The sequence below is a fragment of the Canis aureus genome, chromosome 8 (genome assembly GCF_053574225.1).
Source record: "Canis aureus isolate CA01 chromosome 8, VMU_Caureus_v.1.0, whole genome shotgun sequence".
In the NCBI taxonomy this organism is placed as follows: Eukaryota; Metazoa; Chordata; class Mammalia; order Carnivora; family Canidae; genus Canis; species Canis aureus.
The window spans coordinates 37,789,262-37,808,248 of NC_135618.1; the positions used below are offsets into that span (position 1 = coordinate 37,789,262).

The 18,987-nt window shown below is 66.2% G+C and overlaps 4 protein-coding genes and 1 long non-coding RNA gene across 18 annotated transcripts; 3 read left to right on the forward strand and 2 right to left on the reverse strand.

The window, feature by feature from the left end:
- Positions 1-68: 68 nt before the first annotated feature.
- On the reverse strand, positions 69-2,107 carry LOC144318753 (uncharacterized). The gene is made up of 2 exons (XR_013384788.1): positions 2,038-2,107; positions 69-947 (listed from the first exon to the last, which is right to left on the reverse strand). It is a non-coding gene; the product is annotated as an uncharacterized LOC144318753 (long non-coding RNA).
- Positions 2,108-2,207: 100 nt separating this feature from the next.
- Positions 2,208-11,488, forward strand: ANTKMT (adenine nucleotide translocase lysine methyltransferase). Of its 3 annotated transcripts, XM_077905999.1 has the most exons (6): positions 2,208-2,349; positions 3,094-3,378; positions 10,627-10,731; positions 10,811-10,951; positions 11,067-11,117; positions 11,235-11,488. In XM_077905999.1, exons 2-6 carry the CDS (start codon positions 3,103-3,105, stop codon positions 11,454-11,456), a joined length of 795 nt encoding a protein of 264 aa, XP_077762125.1. In that variant the 5' UTR covers positions 2,208-2,349; positions 3,094-3,102; the 3' UTR covers positions 11,457-11,488. The 3 variants fall into 3 exon arrangements, with proteins under 3 accessions (XP_077762125.1, XP_077762127.1, XP_077762126.1); XM_077906001.1 differs by lacking the exon at positions 2,208-2,349 and having other exon boundaries at positions 3,243-3,378; XM_077906000.1 differs by lacking the exons at positions 2,208-2,349; positions 3,094-3,378 and adding an exon at positions 10,154-10,377.
- METRN (meteorin, glial cell differentiation regulator) lies at positions 5,365-7,852 on the forward strand. Its single transcript, XM_077904964.1, is given in 8 exon segments — positions 5,365-5,414; positions 5,567-5,903; positions 6,060-6,102; positions 6,105-6,125; positions 6,128-6,263; positions 7,061-7,134; positions 7,205-7,360; positions 7,363-7,852. Coding segments are annotated over 8 exon segments (963 nt in total). The 3' UTR covers positions 7,509-7,852.
- Positions 11,487-15,978, reverse strand: CCDC78 (coiled-coil domain containing 78). Of its 6 annotated transcripts, none has more exons than XR_013384786.1 (12): positions 15,325-15,978; positions 15,075-15,182; positions 14,914-15,000; positions 14,197-14,681; positions 13,986-14,064; positions 13,772-13,918; positions 13,415-13,602; positions 13,183-13,348; positions 12,968-13,011; positions 11,986-12,052; positions 11,810-11,906; positions 11,487-11,714 (listed from the first exon to the last, which is right to left on the reverse strand). XR_013384786.1 is itself a non-coding variant. In XM_077905988.1 (12 exons), exons 1-11 carry the CDS (start codon positions 15,640-15,642, stop codon positions 11,858-11,860), a joined length of 1,764 nt encoding a protein of 587 aa, XP_077762114.1. In that variant the 5' UTR covers positions 15,643-15,976; the 3' UTR covers positions 11,487-11,714; positions 11,810-11,857. The 6 variants fall into 6 exon arrangements, 5 of the variants coding, with proteins under 5 accessions (XP_077762114.1, XP_077762109.1, XP_077762112.1 ...); XM_077905988.1 differs by having other exon boundaries at positions 11,810-11,932; positions 15,325-15,976; XM_077905983.1 differs by having other exon boundaries at positions 11,810-11,910; positions 15,325-15,946.
- Positions 15,859-18,970, forward strand: HAGHL (hydroxyacylglutathione hydrolase like). 7 transcript variants are annotated; one of them, XM_077905991.1, is made up of 8 exons: positions 15,859-15,998; positions 16,475-16,669; positions 16,938-17,002; positions 17,091-17,208; positions 17,290-17,577; positions 17,821-17,922; positions 18,214-18,293; positions 18,553-18,970. In XM_077905991.1, the coding sequence occupies exons 2-8, from the start codon at positions 16,565-16,567 to the stop codon at positions 18,719-18,721; spliced, it is 927 nt and encodes a 308-aa protein (XP_077762117.1). In that variant the 5' UTR covers positions 15,859-15,998; positions 16,475-16,564; the 3' UTR covers positions 18,722-18,970. The 7 variants fall into 7 exon arrangements, with proteins under 7 accessions (XP_077762117.1, XP_077762118.1, XP_077762124.1 ...); XM_077905992.1 differs by having other exon boundaries at positions 15,920-16,043; XM_077905994.1 differs by lacking the exon at positions 15,859-15,998 and having other exon boundaries at positions 16,340-16,669; positions 17,290-17,398; positions 17,474-17,577; positions 17,824-17,922.
- Positions 18,971-18,987: the final 17 nt, after the last annotated feature.

Here is an 18,987-nt window from a genome sequence, read left to right on the forward strand (position 1 = left end):
TGACCCCACCCCTCAGTGGGGACACCCCCACACCACGCAGAGTCGAGAAACAAGTGACCACCAGATCATTTCAGAGAGTGGCCAGTACCATGAAAGTTCAAGAGGGCCACACGACGGTGACCTGGGGAGGGTGGTGGTGGTGTGGCTCCTGAGGTCAGGACACTTGCCAGGAGACCCCGAGGACCCGACAACGGGCCAGGCCTTTGGGGAAGTAGTGCGCACCAGTGTTTGGGTTTTGAGGTCTTGAGGGTGGCGAGTTCTGTCTGAAGCCACTGGAGGCAGGTGGCAGAGGCCCCTTTGCAGAGACCAGGCCCGGGCTGGCCTGGGTGGGGTGCGGCGGGGACAGTGGTGTGGCTCCCTCCTGGCTAAAGAGCTCAGAGTGGGGAACGCGGGGCTAATGGTTCCCATCCTGGGGTCTCCTGGGAGGAATCAGGTGTCGGAGAGCAGAGGCGGGTCTTCACATGAGGGAAAGAGCCTTAAGGAAGCCCCTGAGAGAGGGTCTGGGAGAAATGAGGACAGCTGGCGTTCGCCGTGTTTTGATGGGAAACAGGACCCAGTGGGGCTGCTGGGAGGTGGGGCAGCTGAGGGGGAGCCACGCCGACCGCTGGGGGGTGCAGGGCCGCTCCTGCTGGGGTGAAGGCGCTCCGGGGGCCGGGGGCCGTGGGAGCGCGGTTTCGTCCTTGTGCCCACTCTGGTCAAAGCAGGGAGCTCGGCTGGGCTGGCGGAGCAGGCCGCCTGCAGACTTTGGGGTGAAGGGGGCAGTGTTGTCCACCTCGCCCAGTCCCCTCCGGTGTGTGGGCTGGCAGGCTGGCCTTCCGGTGGCCACAGCATGGACAATGCGTGACCCGAGGGCAAGGCTTCGTCTCATGTGTGTGGGCTCCTGTTCTCCGCAGGCACCAGTTGTGCCCTCAGGGGCCGCCAGTTGTGCCCTCAGGGGCCGGAAGAATCTGAGCGACAGAAACCTCTCTTCAGAGGAGTGTGCACCAGTGCCGCGGGTCTGCCCCCCAAATCCCTGCAGGCTCCGCTCCCCTCTGCACGCAGTGGCCAGCTGGCTTCTGTCCTCCACGGCTCCCGGGCACTTACTGCCATCCCCACAGCACATGGGCATCACTTTACAGGGCGGGCCGCCTCCATCCTCCCGGGGGATGGCTGCCCTTCGGGGCCACATTCCTCACCTTCGGCATCACGCCATCACCAGAGCACCGCTCACCTGGAGTGCTCCCTCACCCGGAGCATCACGTCACCTGGGTGCTCCCTCACCTGGAACGCTCCCTCACCTGGAGCATCACGTCACCTGGAGCACTCCCTCACCTGGAGCACTCCTTGCCCTGACACCTGGATACGGGGGTCTCCCCACTCCAGACTGCTGGAGATTTCCAGTTCTTTAGTCATGGGAGGGTGAAGAGCAAAGGCTGCTGGCAAATCCCACCCTGAAACCCCTCTCTGAGACAGGGAGCCACTGTCACATGGGGGCTTGTCAACCCTCGAGGCCCTTGAGGCCTGGGGCAGCAGCTCTGGGCTTCCTGAGGCTCCTCACGGGAGGGTCCTCCAGCCACTCCTTGCGGGGCTCTGGGTACATGTGCCCTGCAGCCACCTGCCTGGCTCGGATCCTCCCTTCCCCGGGGGAGGGGGTTCAGCTAAGTACTTCCTCTCCTGCCAAATAGGTGTGGGGTCCAAGGGGGTGCCCGGAAGGTCAGCCCGGCACCTAGCACAGCACAGGTGGCGAGAGCCCCGTGCCTGATTGTAAATGGCCCAGTATGAAGCCTCTGCTGTGCAGGCACAGGGCCAGATAGACACTGCAAACCTCCCTGCCTCTGCCCCAGTGCCCAGCGCCTGGTGGGGGGGCCTGCAAGGCATGCGGGGGGAGGGGGCAGTGTCAGCTGTCCTGGCCACTCAGCAGCTAGAGCGGGCACCCACAGGAGTGGGAACCTGGAAGCCCGGGCGGCCACGGTGGTTGTGGGCATCAGAGGGCGGGCCCCTTTACTGCCTTGCAACCCCTGCTCCCCGCCTCTCCTCCTCCCGGTACCCAGGCCCAACCTGCCAGGGGCAGAGGGGCGGAGCAGCCAGGGTTGAGCATGACTCAGGGCCCAGCTGTCACCACGGCAACCCCGTCGCCTAGCAATGGCTGTCTCCCAGGAACGGCTGTCTCCTAGCAATGGGATATTTTCCTGGGCCCTGGCTGGAGCCTAGCAGTTATTTTTAGCTCAGCTGCAAATCAATCTGCAGCTGCATTTTTGGCTCCTCCAGAAGATGCAAGGTGTATTGGGGGCGGATTTCTTGTCAAAGGGAAGAAAACATCCCCACGACAGGAACCTTGCTGCCACGTGTCTCCAGATACAGCATCCATAGGTGGGCAGAGCCAGATTCTGCTGGGGGTGAAGGTCAGGGGAACGAGGTGCCGCTGAAGGGGGGGGCAGAGGAGCTAGTAGACCCGGCCTAACGGGGTCGCTGGGCACCCTGGGTTAGCTGCTTAGGGGCAAGCAGACGGGTCCTCTTCCTGCCCCCATCACCCATGGGATCTGCCCTGCCTTCCTGTCGCTTGGCCAGGTCCTTCAGGAGCCCAGCACCTCCCCTGATCATGAGTGCTCCTTGCTTATGCCCCAAGTACTGTGGGCTTCCTGTCAGCTGCCCTTTGCCCTCTGGGGTCACCCTCCTGCTGTAGTATGGCTCAGCTGGGACCCTCCCCCAGCATCAGGTGTGGCTCCTGCCAAGATCTGGGTTTTGGGTGGGAATGGACGGAGGGCCCTTGTGGAGGGTCAGGACCCTGAAGGGTCTGGAGCTGGGGGCATGTGAAGGAGCCCCCATGCTGAGCATAGACTTGGAGGAGTTGCCTGAGGTTTGGGATGTCATTCGCGCACCCATTTGCTCAATGGTGCACATACTCCTTGCCTGTGTGTTGATTGAGCACCTGCAGCGTGTCTGGTCACTGCTCTCGTAACTATCCCGGGCAGGCATGGCCTTCTGGGCTCCCCGTCCCATGGGCAGCAATAGGTGATGGTTAACACCACCCAGGTGCTTTGCTGGTGAGCAGCAGCACGTACGAAGAGAGGTAGCCCCTGCCCAGGTTTTCTTTTTCTTTTTCTTTTTTTTAAGATTTTATTTATGAGAGACACAGAGAGGCAGAAACACAGGCAGAGGGAGAAGCAGGCTCCCCGCAAGGAGCCCGATGCAGGACTCGATCCCAGGTCTCCAGGATCAGGACCTGAGCCGAAGGCAAATGCTCAACCGCTGAGCCACCCAGGCGTCCCCCCGTCCAGGTTTTCTGTGGGTGACATTTGGCGTTACTACCCGGCTCTGGGTAGCAGGCCTGGGCAGAGGAAGCCTGGTGATGAGAAGATGGCTCAGGCCATGTGTGTGTCCCTTCTGGACCAGGCACTGGTGAGGAACCCTTCCCGCATGCACCCACAGGCACCCACTCATCCTGGGCAGCCGGGGGGGGTCCTAGGCTGGCAGGGGTGAGACCCCACACCGCCAGCAGAGGGCGCCCGGAGCCCACTGGCTGGCTTGGAGACCTGCTGGGGCGCAGGCCACAGGGACTAGCTGGAAGGCGGGGAAGGGGATGGGCACCCCTGGGCGGGACGGTGCTGCTAACCCCAGCGCCCTCTCCCCTCCTGCCGGTGCCTCTTTTGCCTTCTAGTGCCCAGCACGGCCCTGTCCGCCTCTTTCACTTTTAGTGGAGTAAAATCTGCGTCCTCACCATGTTCAATTGCACAGTCAAGTGTCTGGCACGTTCCCATCGCTGTGCAGCTGGTCCGTCTTTCGTCTTCCCAGCTGGAGCTCTGTCCTCGTTACACACCCTGCCCCGGCCCCTGCCCCCCACGACCCACCTTCTGCCTCTGTGCGCTCGCCCAACTCCAGGCCCTCACAGACATGCAATCAGATGGTGTTTGTCCTTTTGTGTCTGGCTGATTGCACCAAGCATAACGCCCTCAAGGGTCATCTGTGCTGGAGCAGGTGTCCAAATCTCCACTCCCCACCCCCTGCTTTTTTTTTTTAAGATTTATTTATTTTTTTAAAAGATTTTATTTATTTATTCATGAGAGACACACAGAGAGAGAGACAGAGACACAGGCAGAGGGAGAAGCAGGCTCCATGCAGGGAGCCTGACGTGGGATTCAATCCGGGGTCTCCAGGATCATGCCCTGGGCTGCAGGCAGCACTAAACCACTGCGCCACTGGGGCTGCCCCCAAGATTTATTTTATTTTTTTTTAATTAATTAATTTATTTATGATAGGCACACAGTGAGAGAGACAGGCAGAGACACAGGCAGAGGGAGAAGCAGGCTCCATGCACCGGGAGCCTGACGTGGGATTCGATCCCGGGTCTCCAGGATTGCGCCCTGGGCCAAAGGCAGGCGCTAAACCGCTGCGCCACCCAGGGATCCCAAGATTTATTTTTTTAATTATTTTTTAAAGATTTTATTTATTCATTCATAGAGACCCAGAGAGAGAGAGAGAGAGAGAGAGGCAGAGACACAGGTAGAGGAAGAAGCAGGCCCCATGCAGAGAGCCCGACACGGGACCCGATCCAGGGTCTCCAGGATCACGCCCCGGGCTGCAGGCAGCACCAAACCGCTGCGCCACCAGGGCTGCCCCTCAAGATTTATTTATTTATTTATTTATTTATTTATTTATTTATTTATTTATTTTTAAAAATTATATTTATTTATTCATGAGAGACACAGAGAGAGAGAGGCAGAGACACAGGCAGAGGGAGAACCAGGCTCCACGCAGGGAGCCCGACGCGGGACCCGATCCTGGGGCCTCAGGATCACGCCCTGGGCTGCAGGCGGCGCCAAACCGATGCGCCAGCGGGGCTGCCCCCCAAGATTTATTTGTAAGTAATCTCTGTACCCACCGTGGGGCTTGAGCCCACAACCTGGAGACCAGGAGTGGTGTGTTCCACTGGCGGAGCTAGGAGCTCCTGGATCTCCTTCCTTGTTATGATGGAATCATAAAAAAATATTTTAACGAAGAAACAATGGAATCATAGTCCACGGGTGGACGGGCCACATTTCATTCACCCAGTCATCCGCCGATAGACACTGAAGTTGACCTACCTCTGGCTGTTGTCCTGGCTGCTACTCATGCTCCTTGCCCAGAGCAAGGGGTGTCCTGTACCCCTTCCCCTTGGGGCCACGTCCCCATCTGTCCGTTGTGCCCTTCAGGCCGAGTGTAGCTAGAGGCCTGGGGTACGGGGTAGTGGGGTGGAGGGTTCACACCGCGGGTGGCAATCTATGCTGTTTCCTGCTAAGGCCTCTGTGATCTGACCCGGGGTTTGACCCTGTTCTGGGCCCCTGCCAGGGCAGTCTGCTCCTGTGCCGGGCCTGGAATTGCAGCCCCACCCCCCACCGCCCTCAGGGGATGTCCCTGCCACCAGGAGATCTCTCCCTCAGCCTCCACACCCGCCCAGGGTTGGCCTCATTTCAGCTGGTCTGCACCTCCTGGGGGTCTGACCCTGGGGGCCAGCATCGGGCCCCTCATCTCCGGGGACCGTGCCACCTCTAGGGCAGGATGGGGACTGGAAGCCCCCATCCAGTCTCTGAAGGGGCCACCTCCCCCACAGGGGCTCCAGTGAGGGGTACTCCCACCCCGACCCCAGTCAAGGGCTGGCGGACAGGGCGCAGGCGGAGGTGCGGGGGTTGTGGGGTCGTGGGGGCGACACCCACCCCGCAGCGCGGAGGCTCGGCCTCCTGCCCCATGCGCACCGCCGCGATTGGTGGAAAGTTCCTGGGCCCGGCCCCCACGGGCTGCCCCGCAGAGGAGAGGTGCGGCGGGCGCAGGGGTGCGTGGGGCGCCAGGGGACCACGGGACCCCTCGCGCTGCTGTGCGCGCTCTGCTCCGGCCTCCTGCCCTCGCCGCCCGCCCGGCTGCTCCGAGCATCGCTGCAGCTGGAGCGGCAGGTACGAGCAACCGGGCGGGTGCGGGCGCAGGGGGTGCGGGCGCCCAGCCTGAGCGCCTGCCGGTCGGTCCCGTCCGCAGCAGCCTGACCCAGGAGCCGGGCGGCGTGTGCGGGGGCGGGGTCCGCTGGCTGTACCCGCCCCGGACCCCATGCGCAGCCCTTGGCCAGCGCGCAGGTGTTCGCGGAGCGGGCAGCTGGGGGTCTGAGCTGCTGCTAGCCGAGGGCTGGGGCCCCGTGAGCGCCCGGCCCTCTTCCTGCAGGCCACCCCGCACCCTGACATCAGCTGCCGGGTGGCCTCCTTCTGCTTCAAAATGCGCGGGGACAGGCATCCAGAGCTGCGGCCACAGGCCCCGGGGCTGGGCGCTGGGTGGGGACGCGCCTGTCCTCCGCACTGTAGGAGGGAGAGACTGAGGCTTGAGATGGAAGTGGGTTGTTAAGGAGCGCACAGCCAGTGAGGATGGGTGGGAGGGTCGGAAAGGGCTGGGCGATCCCTCAGGGTTCGACTTAGGGAACCAGGTGGCCCAACTCTCGGTCCTTGAGGGGCTGGGGGAGGGCCTGCGGGGGGACACAATCGAGGCCCCTGGCAAAGTTGTCCAGGGCTCCCTGGCCCAGTGTGACCGTCCCCCTTCCCCCAGTCCAGTGCAGCAAAAGTCCAGTGTGTGCCTGGTCACCATGGAGATACGGCCTTGCCTCCCTGCAGGGCACCAGGCCCTGCTCTTTACTTTCCTGGAGCTTGGAGCCTGACCCCACAGCGGAGGCAATCCTTCTGCTCTGCTCCCTGGCCCCAGGCCGGAGACCCCAAAGCTCACGGTCATGTCCTGCCACCTGCTCGGGTTGGGCTGGTCTTTGGGCCAGGGAAGCCTCTGGGGAGCCAGCGGGGTGGCCTGGGTGGCCACACACTAGTATGCGCATGTAAGGCGGATGTGAGCATGTGCCCCAGACCCCCGCTCCACGTGCCTGCATGCTGGGCACAGCAAGGGTCACTATGAAGACAGGGTGTCTTTGGGGCGTGTGCCCACAGGCTCCCTCTGGGCCCCGGGGCCTCAGTTGTCATCAGGCCCCAAGGGGAGGGTCTGGAGGCCCGCCCTTTCCCTCCTGCCTCCAGCTGGGGTGGGGGGCATGCAGGGGAGGGCAGGACCTGCACTCACCATCTCCCCTGGTGCCAGGTGCCCGCAGGCCCTGCAGCCACACTGAGCTCCTGCCGGCTGCGTGCACCAGCGACTTGGTGTCTCCGCGGTGACAGAGCCCGGGGGCTGCCATCCCCTGCACGCCACTGGCCAGCGTGTCTCCCCACAGTGATCAATGGAACTATCCATGGGGCTGCCCACGACAAGGAGCTGCAGGAGTCTGTTCTCACAGAGGCCACTGCCCATGTCCTCCAGCAGATGCTGCCGCTCTTCTGGCTGGGGAGTCGGGGACCGGGCCTCCATCCACACCCCGCTGCACCGCGGCGTCTGGGGGGGGCCCTGGCACCTTCCTCTTCATGGGCTGGAGCCACTCTGGGGAGGCCTGGCTGGGCTGTGCACCTCACTTCCAGGAGTTCAGCCGAGCCTACGCAGCTGCCCACACCAGCCGCCTCCACCTCTGCGAGGTGGCCCTGGACTGAGGGACCTGGGAGCCAGGCACGGGGGCTGGGGGGCTTCCACCGGGCCACCGCCTCTGAGCTGGTGGCGGTAACGGTAACGGATAAGAGCGCTGCCTCCCTTAGCCGGTGGAGACGAGCGTCCCGTGCCACGCTGGTGCTCCTTCGGCCGAGTCGCTCTGCCCTGGGGACCGTGCATTTCTGCCTCACACACAGGCTGGGGCAGCGGTGTCTCGTCCAGGCCACCCGGCCAGTGAGGGGGACAGCGGCCCAGGCCCTCGGGGAGGAGCTGCTGTGCGGGTTGGCGGGGAGCAGGGACTCTACCTCCCTGTGCGCCTCAGCCCCGCGGCTCCTTCCTTGCACGACAGGTGCCTCTGTAGCTCAGGGTGGGGGTAGGGGAGGGCTGGAACTCCCAAAGTCCTGGCTGGGTGGGGTCCTTTTGGGGGGGCAGGTAGGCAGACACCACTCATCGCCTGACAGTGAGGGGCTGTAATCGGGTGGGGTGCCGGACTTCCCTCTGCAGCCTGCCGGGACCCAGCAGACCCATCCTGGCCCCATCCTACCCTCGGGAAGAATGGGCCCTGCTGTCTTGAGGGTCTTGCGACATGCAGAGCATCCTGACATGGCTTGAAGCCTTGTGGGAGTGGGGTGTCTCCTGTAGGGCCGGGCATGCTGCCCGTTTCTGGAGGGCAGGGGCACACAATGGTGTCTCTGAGGACCGTTTCCCGCCACCGGGCCCATTGTTGCTGCCTCCACATTCCTCCTCAGCCTCAGCCACACAAAAGGCCAGTGCAGTTTGGGACAAAGCCTGGGGCCCTTAGGCTGAGTGCCCCTGGGGTGGGGGTGCAGGCAGAGGTGCCTAAACTGGGGATGACCTGACTCAGCTCACCCCAGCCCCACAATCCTTGAGAAAGCCAAAGCTCAGGTGCGGTGGGGGGATGTGTGGGCTGATGGGCTGAGCCCTGGAAGCAGCATCCCATCCTTACCTGCCAGTCTACACCAGGGAAGGGGCTGATGGTGAGCTTAGAGGCCAGAGGCCGTGTCATTTTTTAGGCGGGAACTGAGTCTTGGAGAGGGACTGGTCTGTGCAGGGCCCAGACACAGGGCCACTTCCTCCGGGTCCCGCTGACAATCTCAGGGAGGGGAGGTGCGCTCCACCCGCCCTCCTGAGGTTCACTGCTGCTCTTCTTCCAAGCTCGTGCTCAGGGCTGGGGGCTCGGGCCTGAGGCCTCTCCTTCTCTCTGCTGATATCCCCTCACCCGAGAGCAGAACCAGCCCGTGGCTTTGAAAACCATCAACACGCTGACGAGCGTACAGAGTGAGCTGCGGCTTGGACCCCTCCCTAGACTGCAGGTGGCTGTCCCCGTTGGGCCCCGTCCCCAGGAGTATCTTAGCACAGCCCAGAGGAGGAGGAGGAGATGAGGTGATCCTCCTCTTCCCGTCGGGAGGCTTTGCAGTGTCCAGACGGCCCCAAGGACGGCTTCTTCTTTAGGGCTAAGCAGCATCCTCAGCCTTGGCATCTGTCCTGACTTTCTGGTCTCTCCACCGCCTTTCCTAGGAAGGAGGTCTGGCCACACCTGGGGTCACTGTACGGTGCGTCTGGGACCAGTGTCCAAAAACACGTGGGGCAGCTGCCCTGGGGGGCGCTCTTGGTTGGGTCCCGGTACCTGCACCCCGCCCCAGGAAGTGCCTGAGCCTCCCGCCCCAGCCTTGACAACATGCTAACTTGCAACCAGTGCTCGTTCCATAAAGTGCAGAGGCAGCAGCAGTGGGTGCGGCTAACGGGTCACAGGAGCCCCCAGTGCTCCCGGGCGGGCCTCAAAGCCAGGCCAGAGGCTGCACACCTGCCCTGGGGGAAGTGTCAAGGGGAGAGGCTGCGGGTGGGCACGGCCGTGGGGCTGCTGGAGCTGGCCCGGGGGCCCTGGAGCATATGCGCTCTTGGGCACACACCGGCGCCTGTGCCCGGAGGTGACCCCGAGGAGTGTGCTTGGGGGCATTCTCGCAACAAGCTTTTATTGTCTTCTAGAGCCCGGGGCACCACCTTTCTGGGGGGCTGGGGGGGGCTGACAGCCCCAAGGGACAGGGGCTGCTGCGGGCCGGCTCCGGGCGGGGTCTCCTGCCTCCCTGCACACCTGGCTCTCAGGACCGGGGGCGGCGGCCTTGGGCTCTCGCGCAGGGCCGCGTGTGGGTGCAGGCGCCGGGCTGAGGAGGGCGCCGGGCTCTGCGCCCGACCCGGGGCCCCGCGGCCCGCTCGCCTCCCCACGCCCTGGCCGCGCCAGGCCCCGCTGCACCCCCGCGTTCTGGGCGTTCCTTGGAGCGGGAGGCTGAAGCGCACCGGCCTTGGGCGCCCCTGCCCTCTGGGTCTCCGCCTCTCCCGCCGCGGCGCCCCCTGCCCTGCCTTCGTCAGCGGGGCACCTGCCGCGGGCTCGGCGGGCGCTGCGGGGACCCGGGGGCCGCGAGCGCCCCGCCCCCCCGCCGCCGCCCTCTCCTCCCTCCTCCCCCCCCAGGTCGGCGGCCGTGTCGTCCCTGCGCGGGGGCGGGCCGCCACCGGCTCCCGGGCCCAGGCCCCCAGCGGGCCTGCACGGGGCGGAACGCGCGGGAAGGGCCCGGGCCCCCGGTCGGACGCGAGCGGAGGCGCTTCCGGCGCCCAGCCGCGGCCTCCGCCCGCCCCTTCCGGCGCCGCGGCGGGGACGCTCTCCCGGAGCCCGGGAGGACGCTGGGGCGGGGGGCCATGGAGCCGGACGAGCCGGGCGAGGCGCTGACGGAGCTGCGCGAGCGGCGGCTGGGGGCGCTGGGGCTGCTGCAGGCGGCGGCGGGCTCGGGGCTGGCCGCCTACGCCGTGTGGGCGCTGCTGCTGCAGCCGGGCTTCCGGGCCGTGCCGCTGCGGCTGCAGGTGCGGGGCGGGGCCGACTGGGGGGCGGGGCCTGGGCGGCTGCAGGGGCAGGGCTGGGGGGCGGGACCGACCGGGGGCAGGGCCGAGCGGCTGCGGGGCGGGGGCGGGGGCGGGGGCGGGGCGGGGCTGGGGCCGGGGGCCCGCGCAGTGCCGCTGCGGCTGCAGGGGCGGGGCCGGGGCGCAGACGGGGCGCTGGCCCAGCCGCCGCGTGGCTCAGGTCAGGGGACCCCGCCCTTGCTCCTTGCCCAGGTGCCCTATGTGGGGGCGAGCGCCAGGCAGGTGGAGCACGTGCTGACGCTGCTGCGAGGCCGTCCCGGGAAGACGGTGGACCTGGGCTCCGGCGACGGCAGAATTGTAAGCACCTGGCGCAGGGGGCGGCCGTGGCCCGCGCACCGCGCCACCGCTCGGTCCCCACGGTGTCCTGTGCCCGCAGGTGCTGGCGGCCCACAGGTGCGGCCTTCGCCCGGCGCTGGGCTACGAGCTGAACCCGTGGCTAGTGGGGCTGGCTCGGCTGCATGCCTGGAGGGCGGGCTGCGCGGGCAGCGTCCGCTTCTGCAGCCAGGATCTCTGGAAGGTAACCCAGGGAGTCCCGGAGCCCCTCATGCCCCACGTCTGACTTCCACGTTTCCCGTCCTGGGTTGGCCACCTGCCCGGGCGGCTGACTCTCCTGGGGTGACGTCTTCTTGCAGGTGAACCTGAGGGACTGCCACAACGTGTCTGTGTTCCTGGCGCCTAGCGTGGTAGGTCGGGGGGCCGGGGGCGGCAGCCCGCCCCAGGGGAGGCCCAGGCCAGCCTCGGAGCACCGGGAGGACATGGGTGGGTAGGGCGGTCACCCTACCCCCTGCTCTTTCCCACAGCTCCCGCTGCTGGAAGACAAGTTGCAGGCGGAGCTGCCCGAAGGGGCCCGAGTGGTGTCGGGGCGCTTTCCTCTCCCCACTTGGCAGCCTGTGGCCGTGTTGGGTGAGGGTCTGGACCGCGTCTGGGCCTATGACGTCCATAGTGGTAGCCCAGCTGGTCAGGTCCCCCCAGGACCCAGTTCTGCCTCAGTCCCTGGGGCCCCCACTTCTCTGGCTGGCTGACTATTTGGACACAATAAAGACTCAGCGGACTACGTCCTGACTCTTGTTAGGTGGAGGGCTGAGAGGAATGACCCCCACCCCAAGGAGGTGCAGTGGGGAGGCCTCCACGCTGGCTGTGAAGAGTTCTGCTGTGGTTTGACAACTGGCTAGCGGCTTTGGGTCTTCAGGTGCTGGGGCTTCACTGAAGGTGTGGCCCCCACTTTCCAGGCGTCCTCCGTACCCGTCAGCTTCCTCAGCCTCAGGATCTCCTGTTTGTACCTGCACAGAGGAGTCAGCATTAGTCACCTGCTGGGCTGTGCACAAGCCCTGTCTCGGTGCCTGGGATTGGGGTCCTCAGGTCACAGCCAGCCCACCTGCCTAGGTGCTGGTCCACGTACTCCTGTAGCTCAGAAAGTTGCTCCTCAGCCATCGTGGCCCGTACTAGTAGCTGTGCCCGCTCGCGTTCCAGCTCTGCCTGGCATGGGGGAAGGTGTCAGCTATGAGATGGGATAGTGTGAGGAGGGGCTCCCAGCCAGGCTTTGCCGATTACCTGGGTACCACGGGAGAAGTCCTGGAGCTTCTGGTGGATCTGGGCCCAGGAAGCAGCTTCCTGGGCCCTGTGGGGAGACAGGAAAGGGCAGGTATGAGGGCCAGCGTCAGGCCAGGTGCTGACCAATGGTCTTGCTCAAGTTGGAGCACCAGACTCAGGACAGCATGTGCCCACCTGTCCACTATGGGCCTGCTCAGGCCTCTGAGCTATCGGCATGTGGGGGCAGGGCAGCCCAGGCCCACTCATGGAGGGCTAAGCCATGAAGCCAGACAATGACCCCGGTGCTGTATAGATGTTGATAAGGGGCCTACCCCCATCCTAGGGGTTTATTTCTCAGAACTCTGGCAGTAGGGGCTGATACAAATCCTCCCCATTGCACAGTTAAAAACATGGAGGCCCAGAGGCAAGGACTGAAATCACCGGGCAGCCTGCTCCCGTCCTGTCCCAAGGCCAGGGCCTCTGCTGGCCGTCTACCACGCCTCGTCATCCGTAGGTCACCCAGGTCTCTCTGAGATGGCCCCTCCTCAGGGGATCTCCGTGACCCTCCATTCAAGATTAGATCTCTCCTGGGATCCCTGGGTGGCTCAGCGGTTTGGCGCCTGCCTTTGGCTCAGGGTGTGATCCTGGAGACCTGGGATCGAATCCCATGTCAGGCTCCCGGTGCATGGAGCCTGCTTCTCCCTCTGCCTGTGTCTCTGCCTCTCTCTCTCTCTCTCTCTCTCTGTGTGACTGTCATAAAAAAAAAAAAAAAAAAAAAGTAAAAAAAAAAAAAAAAAAAGATCAGATCTCTCCTGTCAGGGCCCCATTCACCCCAGGCACTCGGCCTTCTGTGATTATGGCTGCCTCCCATACAGACCCAAACCCCACAGCACAGATGGGCAGCTTGTTCACCACAGCAACCAAACCCCACCCAGCAGTCAGAGTTGAGGGCGCGGATGACTGATGCTCCTGCAGGTCCCCAGCCCCACCCCTGGGTACTCACTGTGGCTCTAGCGTGCCCCCCTGGGAGGCTTCCCTGGGCCCCTTCTGTGGGAACAAGAGCAGCGTTGTGAGCCTGGTGGGCTGTGATAGGGATCCTGTGTTGGCTGAACGGGGCAGGCTGCTTAGGGATTGGATCTTGGCCGAGCCTTGATGGGTCCGGGGTGTGTTTGGGCTGCCATGCTACACGGCCGGTGGGGGGCAGCAGGGAGAGCTCACCTGGGCCTGGAGCTTCTGGAGCTCGGTCTGCAGCCTGGCCTGGGCTTCTCCTGGGTGACCAAGTGCGGAAGCCAGGTGCAGAGACTCCAGGTCGGAGGTGGCTGCCTCAAAGGTAGCTTTGGGGGTCCCGTGTGCCCCACTGGGGCCTGCCAGCACCTGCTGCACACTAAACCACATGCCAAGTCACATAGAGTCACCCCCGCCAAGGTGCCCGTCTCAGGGAGGGGCCCACCTGTGGGCAGCCAGCAGCTCCTGGTGCCTACGGCTTAGATCTGCCAGGCGCTTGCGGTAGGCACGAGCAGCCTGGGCCAACTGCTGCTCACGGCTGCGGTGCGCTGCCCGGATGTCCTCCAGAGTGGTCTCCAGGAACGTGCGAAGGGCTGCGGCTGCGGGCACCCGGCCCGCCCGGTTGGTGTACTCCTGGAGGGGTGGGCTGGGTGGGCTTGCCGCGCGGACACTGCCCGCAGTCCCCTCTGTGAAGTGGACTGGGCTGTGCACACAGCCAGGTTAGGCTGGCTCCCCGGGACCTGAGGCTGCTCACTCAGCACGGGGCCACCCCCCCCAGCACGGGGCCGCCCCCAGTGCTCACGGCCACAGCTTGGGCACATCGCTGCAGCTGGAAGGCATACTCCTCGTTCAGCTTCTTGAGCTGCAGCTGCAGCTGGGCGTTCTCCACCTCGGCCTGGCGGAGCTGACCTTGGCAGGCAGACAACACCTGGGGGGGGCGGGGGTAGCCCTGAACCCACACTCCATGACTGTAGGATGCCCTACTAGGTGTCAAAATGGGCAGGGCAGGGCCTCACCATGGCTTGTGCAGCTAGTCGCTGCCCAGCTGTCCTGGCCTCTGCTCGCGCCCCCTGCAGCCGCCAGCCCAGGTCCGCTCTGAGAACACGGGTGTGAGGCTCAGCTGGGCCCAGGGTGGGGTGGGCGGGACTCCCTCTGCTCTTGGGAAGAGCCGCTCTGAGCCTGGGGTCAGGCTGGACCCTCCCCATGCCAAGGGAAGCAGCCACTCACACACGGGCCTCCAGCACCTGCTTCTGGGCCTTGTGCTGCTCCAGCACTCGCTTCCATTCTCCCTGCAGCTGCGGGGTGCGCCAGGGCTGGCTGGCGGAGACCCCAGGCTCTGGGATCCTGGCACTGCCCAACACCACCATGGGCTGGGGGAGATCTGGACAGAGCCCCAAGCCACGAGGCTGCGCACCCACACCGTCCCCCAGCTTCTGCTGTTGATGCTCGGGGGCTGGGAAGTCCTCAGGCTGTGCCTGTATGAGAATGCCAGTCCCGACCTCGCTGTGCCTCTGCTGGGCCCCTGCTGGGCTCCCACCCAGCCGGCCCCTCCATGCACTCAAGGCGACCTGGGGCCTGTGGTGAGTGGAGTGTCCCTGCTCTGGGGCCTTGTGCTGCATCCCCGGTGCCAGCTCCTGGCAGTGCCCCAGGTCAGTACGAGCTCCATGCAGCTGCAGCTCCAGCTCCAGCACCCGGCTCTCCAGCCGTAGGACCTGCAGGTGAGCGGGTGAGTGGCTGCACCTGCCTGCCAGACCACCTGAGGTAGGTCCACGTCATCTGGGTACATACAGGGACACACAGCACAGGTGGCAGATGGGACTCGCAGGCACCACCAGTGTGGACAGTCACATGAGTGCACCGGGACCCCCCACAGCACTGGTCCCCAGGATGCGCCAGCTCCCCATGTGCTCTGGCTGGCACGTGTGGGCACGTATCAGCACCCACCTCATTCTTCAGCTCAAAGACTTCGGCTTCATGCTGCTCCCGCAGCTGAAGAGTTGTGATCTGCAGGTCGACCAACTCCTTGGAGATCTGCGGGTGTCCATGGTGAGGGGGTGCCTGTGGGTCCCTCCCTCCTGCTAGCACCCTAGGGCCCCCACACCCACCTGCAGTCGCTGTTCCTCACTCAGCTCTAGATCTGAGGGAAGCTCTGTCTTGAGGCTGGCTGTCCAGTCCTCGGCTTGGGGCAGAACCTGGGGAGGCACCCCCATGCCCTAGGTGGGTGTCAGGCTTGGGCGTGGCCTCCGCCCCCCGCCCCCCTCCCCACAGGCCACCGGAGCTAGGGCCGTGTCTCCTGGTCTCTGAGGGCACAGCCTGACCCCACGGCAGCAGCACAGGTGCGCCGGAGGGACTCACATTCTCAGCGGCCCCGGGTGAGGGCCCCGGCCTGGTGGCTGCAGCGCGCTCCATGGGCAGAAGGAACTGTGGCCACCCCAAGGGCGGGCCGCCTCGCCTCCGGGCCCGTTGCCGCCACACTGGCTTGCGTTGCCAAGGCCTCTGTTGGTCTCCCCCACCCGCGAGGGCAGCCGGGGCAGTTGGGTGGCCAGGGAGGCGGCCTCTCGGCTCATTCCCTGTGCAGCCCCATCCTGTCCGGGTTCGTTTTCTCATCCGGGAGGTGCACGCCGGCACCTCCGCCCTTATCCCGGGTACCGCTGGGCGGACCCGGGAGCGCATAAGTCCCAGGCGAGGCAGCGAGCACAGAAGCAGCGGGGCCCTGCGCTGCGCGGGGCTTCACACAGTAGGCGCCGACCTTTCCGGTTGTGCCGGCGGACGGACTCCCCCGCCCCCAGCCGGAGGGTAGGGGCTGGGAGCTTCAGGAGGCCCGGCTCAGCCCCGGCGACGGGAGGGCTTCGCGGAGGAGGCGCTGGGGGACCGGGCGTGCGTGCGGCCCCCGCCGGGCACGCGCGCGCCCCAAGCCGCGCACGCCAGCTCCCTGCGCCGGGGCCCGGGCCGTTGGCGGCGGCCATCCGAGGGCCGCGCTCCGTTCAGGCCCGTGGCCAGCGCCGAGGCCCGCCTCCGTCCGGCCGTCGGTGAGGCGGTCCGCGCAGTGGGCAGGCGCAGCCTCCGCGGGGAAGGTTGCAGCTCGGGGCCCCGGCGGCGCGGCGGGGACAGGAGGGGGGCGGGGCGGGGCGGGCCTGGAGGGGCGTGGCCTAGGGGGAGGTGCGGAGGTGCGGAGCTAGCGGCGCGGGAGGGGCGGGCCCGGGCGGTTGCGTCGCCGCGGGGGGCGTGGCCTAGGCAGAACGCGCGGAGGGGCGGGGGCGGGGCTCTGGGAAGGCGTGGTTAGCGGGAGAGGCGGCCCCGGGCCGTTGCGTCGTCGCGGGGGCGTGGCCGGAGCGCGGAGCGGGCGGTGTGGCCGCAGGGGCGGCGGCGGCGGCGGCGGCGCGGGGGGGCTGGCGTCCGCACCGGCCGGCCGGGCTGGAGCCTGGGGCGTGCGCTCCCGCACCGGTGCTCCGGGAAGTCGGCGGAGCGGCGAGCGGGCTCCCTTTCTGACCCCTCCCTCGCGCAGCCCTGCCGGGGCCTGGAGTGGGAAGCCCCCGCCCGGAGGAAGGGGCGCGGAGCGTCTCTGGAAGACGCGGGGTGCCTGAGCTCCGCGACCATGAAGGTCAAGGTCATCCCCGTGCTCGAGGATAACTACATGTACCTTGTCATCGATGAGCGCACGCGGGAGGCTGTGGCCGTGGACGTGGCCGTGCCCAAGAGGGTGAGGGCAACCTGAGGGCGGCGGGGAGCGCTGGGCCCCCCACCTCCGCGCCCCGCTCCCTGCTTCCTGGGCACTTGGCGCGCACGGCTCGCCACGTATCTCGGGGCTGCCGCCTCTGACTTGTGTCCCCTCCCCGGTGCCCGTGGTCGTTCGCCCCCTGGGTCTCCCCACCGCATTCCCCCTGCTTCGCCGCTGGCGCCCCGGCACGGGGCCGGCAGGGGGCGGCCACCTCGCCCTTCCGAATCTCCCTAACTCCCGTGCCTTTCAGCTGCTGGAGATCGTGGGCCGGGAGGGGGTATCACTGACGACCGTGCTGACCACCCACCACCACTGGTGAGCGCGGTCGGGGCGGGCCGAGGCGCGAGGGCATCGCCCCTGCCCCGCCGCGACCCCGGTGTGACCCCGGCCCGGCCGTCCGCAGGGACCACGCGCGGGGCAACGCGGAGCTGGCGCGGCTGCGGCCGGGGCTGGCGGTGCTGGGCGCCGACGAGCGCATCTGCGCGCTGACCCGCAGGCTGGTGCACGGCGAGGAGCTGCGGGTGAGCGCGCGCCCGGGAGGGCGGGGAGCCGGCCCGGACCCCCCACCCCCTGCCTCACCGCCGCCCGCCCCTCTGCCGCAGTTCGGGGCCATCCACGCGCGCTGCCTCCTGACGCCGGGCCACACCTCCGGCCACATGAGCTACTTCCTGTGGGAAGAGGAGTGTCCGGACCCGCCCGCGGTGTTCTCTGGTACCGGCTGCCCCGCCCCGCTGCCCCGCCCCCTCCGGCCCCGCTCCTCCGCCTCTGACCTGCCGTGCCCCCCAGGGGATGCGCTGTCGGTGGCCGGCTGTGGCCTGCGCCTGGAGAGCACAGCCCAGCAGATGTACGAGAGCCTGACGCAGATCCTGGGCACGCTGCCCCCCGAGACGGTGAGGGCCGCCTCCTCCCCACCGCTCCTCTCCCCTCCGCCGGGCTCTGGCCGCGGCACACGCTGTGGCTGACTTGTGCCCGTGCCCCTCGTGCAGAACCAAGGTTCATCAGCCCCAGCCGAGGCCTACCGGGTCCCGGTGGTGCTGGGGTCCCGGGCCGGGGGGGACCAGGCCGGCCCGGGTGAGCACCCCCCATCTGCCGGTGGCAGCACTGTGCACCCCCCGAGTGCCTCCTTTCTCCAGAAGGTGTTCTGTGGCCACGAGCACACGCTGGGCAACCTGGAGTTTGCGCAGAAAGTGGAGCCGGGCAACGACCACGTGAGAGCTAAGCTGTCCTGGGCCAAGGTGCGGCCACTCCTCCCTGTCCTCCCCGAGGTCTGGAGGGTGGGTGACGGCTAGGCAGGAGGAGGGGCACCGCAGGGGGAGTCAGGACCACTCCTGCCTTAGCTCAGGGTATCCTCCTGGTCAGGGGCTGGGCAGCCGGTAACCCTGGTCCAGGGGTGGCCGCCCTCAAGGGCCACACCGGGCAAGGCAGCCCTTCTGCTCCAGTCCCCGGGAAGCGGTGGGGCTGAGTGGAACCATGTTGCCTGGGGGCTCTTAAGATAAAGCTGTAACAAGGGCCTGTGGTCATTCCAGAAGAGGGATGAGGACGATATGCCCACAGTGCCGTCCACCCTGAGCGAGGAGCTCCTCTACAATCCCTTCCTAAGGGTGGCGTGAGTACTGGTCGGCATCCCAGGCCTTCTTGTGGGGACCCTGTGCTCACCCCAGGGGCTGTGCTAGAGAGCAGGCTGCCTCGTGGCTGGCTTGCTGTCCTCAGGTCCTCCTTGGCTGTCACCTGGGCTCTGCAGGAGGTGTCAGGGGACTGGCTACCGGGCTGGCTTGCAGCAGGGAGATGCTGGTCTTCAAGCGTCCCCTGCCAATACCCACCAGCAGTCCCCAACAGGGTCCCCATGGCGCCCCCTCTCCCCACAGAGAAGAGCCTGTGCGCAAGTTCACGGGGAAGGCGGCCCCAGCCGAGGTCCTGGAGGCACTCTGCAAGGAGCGGGCAAGCTTCCAGCGGGCAGCTGAGCCGCTGCAGCCGCAGGCCCGGGCCCTCCTGGCACTGCAGTGGGGGCTCCTGGGCACACCCCAACAGAAGTGAGCCCCAGGAGGACCCGCCGTGGAGCCAAGCATCACAGCTCTCCTCCTTCAACCCTCAGCGGACAGAGCTGAGGAGGATTGCCTCTGTAAGCTTCCATGGCCCTGCCCAGCTGGCTGCCCAGCCTTGGAGGGTGGGCACTGCACACGTGAGGCCCTCTCTGGGGTGCATGTGACCCCTGAGGCCTGGTTGTTTGGGAAGCGGTGTGCTAGGGTGCACTATGAATAAAGCTGTGAAAGGCCTCTTTCTCGATGCTGCCGGATGCTCTT

Excerpts from the sequence above, each read along its gene's own strand:
- HAGHL (XM_077905991.1), top strand. The coding sequence starts at position 16,565 with ATGAAGGTCAAGGTCATCCCCGTGCTCGAGGATAACTACATGTACCTT. Across the intron at positions 16,670-16,937 it reads ACGTGGCCGTGCCCAAGAGG|CTGCTGGAGATCGTGGGCCG; the intron begins GTGAGGGCAACC and ends CGTGCCTTTCAG. Across the intron at positions 17,578-17,820 it reads GCACGCTGCCCCCCGAGACG|AAGGTGTTCTGTGGCCACGA; the intron begins GTGAGGGCCGCC and ends TCCTTTCTCCAG.
- CCDC78 (XM_077905983.1), bottom strand. The coding sequence starts at position 15,642 with ATGCGCTCCCGGGTCCGCCCAGCGGTACCCGGGATAAGGGCGGAGGTG. Across the intron at positions 15,183-15,324 it reads CACCCGGGGCCGCTGAGAAT|GGCATGGGGGTGCCTCCCCA; the intron begins GTGAGTCCCTCC and ends ACACCCACCTAG. Across the intron at positions 11,715-11,809 it reads GTGGACCAGCACCTAGGCAG|GTACAAACAGGAGATCCTGA; the intron begins GTGGGCTGGCTG and ends TCCTCTGTGCAG.
- ANTKMT (XM_077905999.1), top strand. The coding sequence starts at position 3,103 with ATGAGAGACACAGAGAGGCAGAAACACAGGCAGAGGGAGAAGCAGGCT. Across the intron at positions 10,732-10,810 it reads GCTCCGGCGACGGCAGAATT|GTGCTGGCGGCCCACAGGTG; the intron begins GTAAGCACCTGG and ends CTGTGCCCGCAG. Across the intron at positions 11,118-11,234 it reads TGTTCCTGGCGCCTAGCGTG|CTCCCGCTGCTGGAAGACAA; the intron begins GTAGGTCGGGGG and ends TCTTTCCCACAG.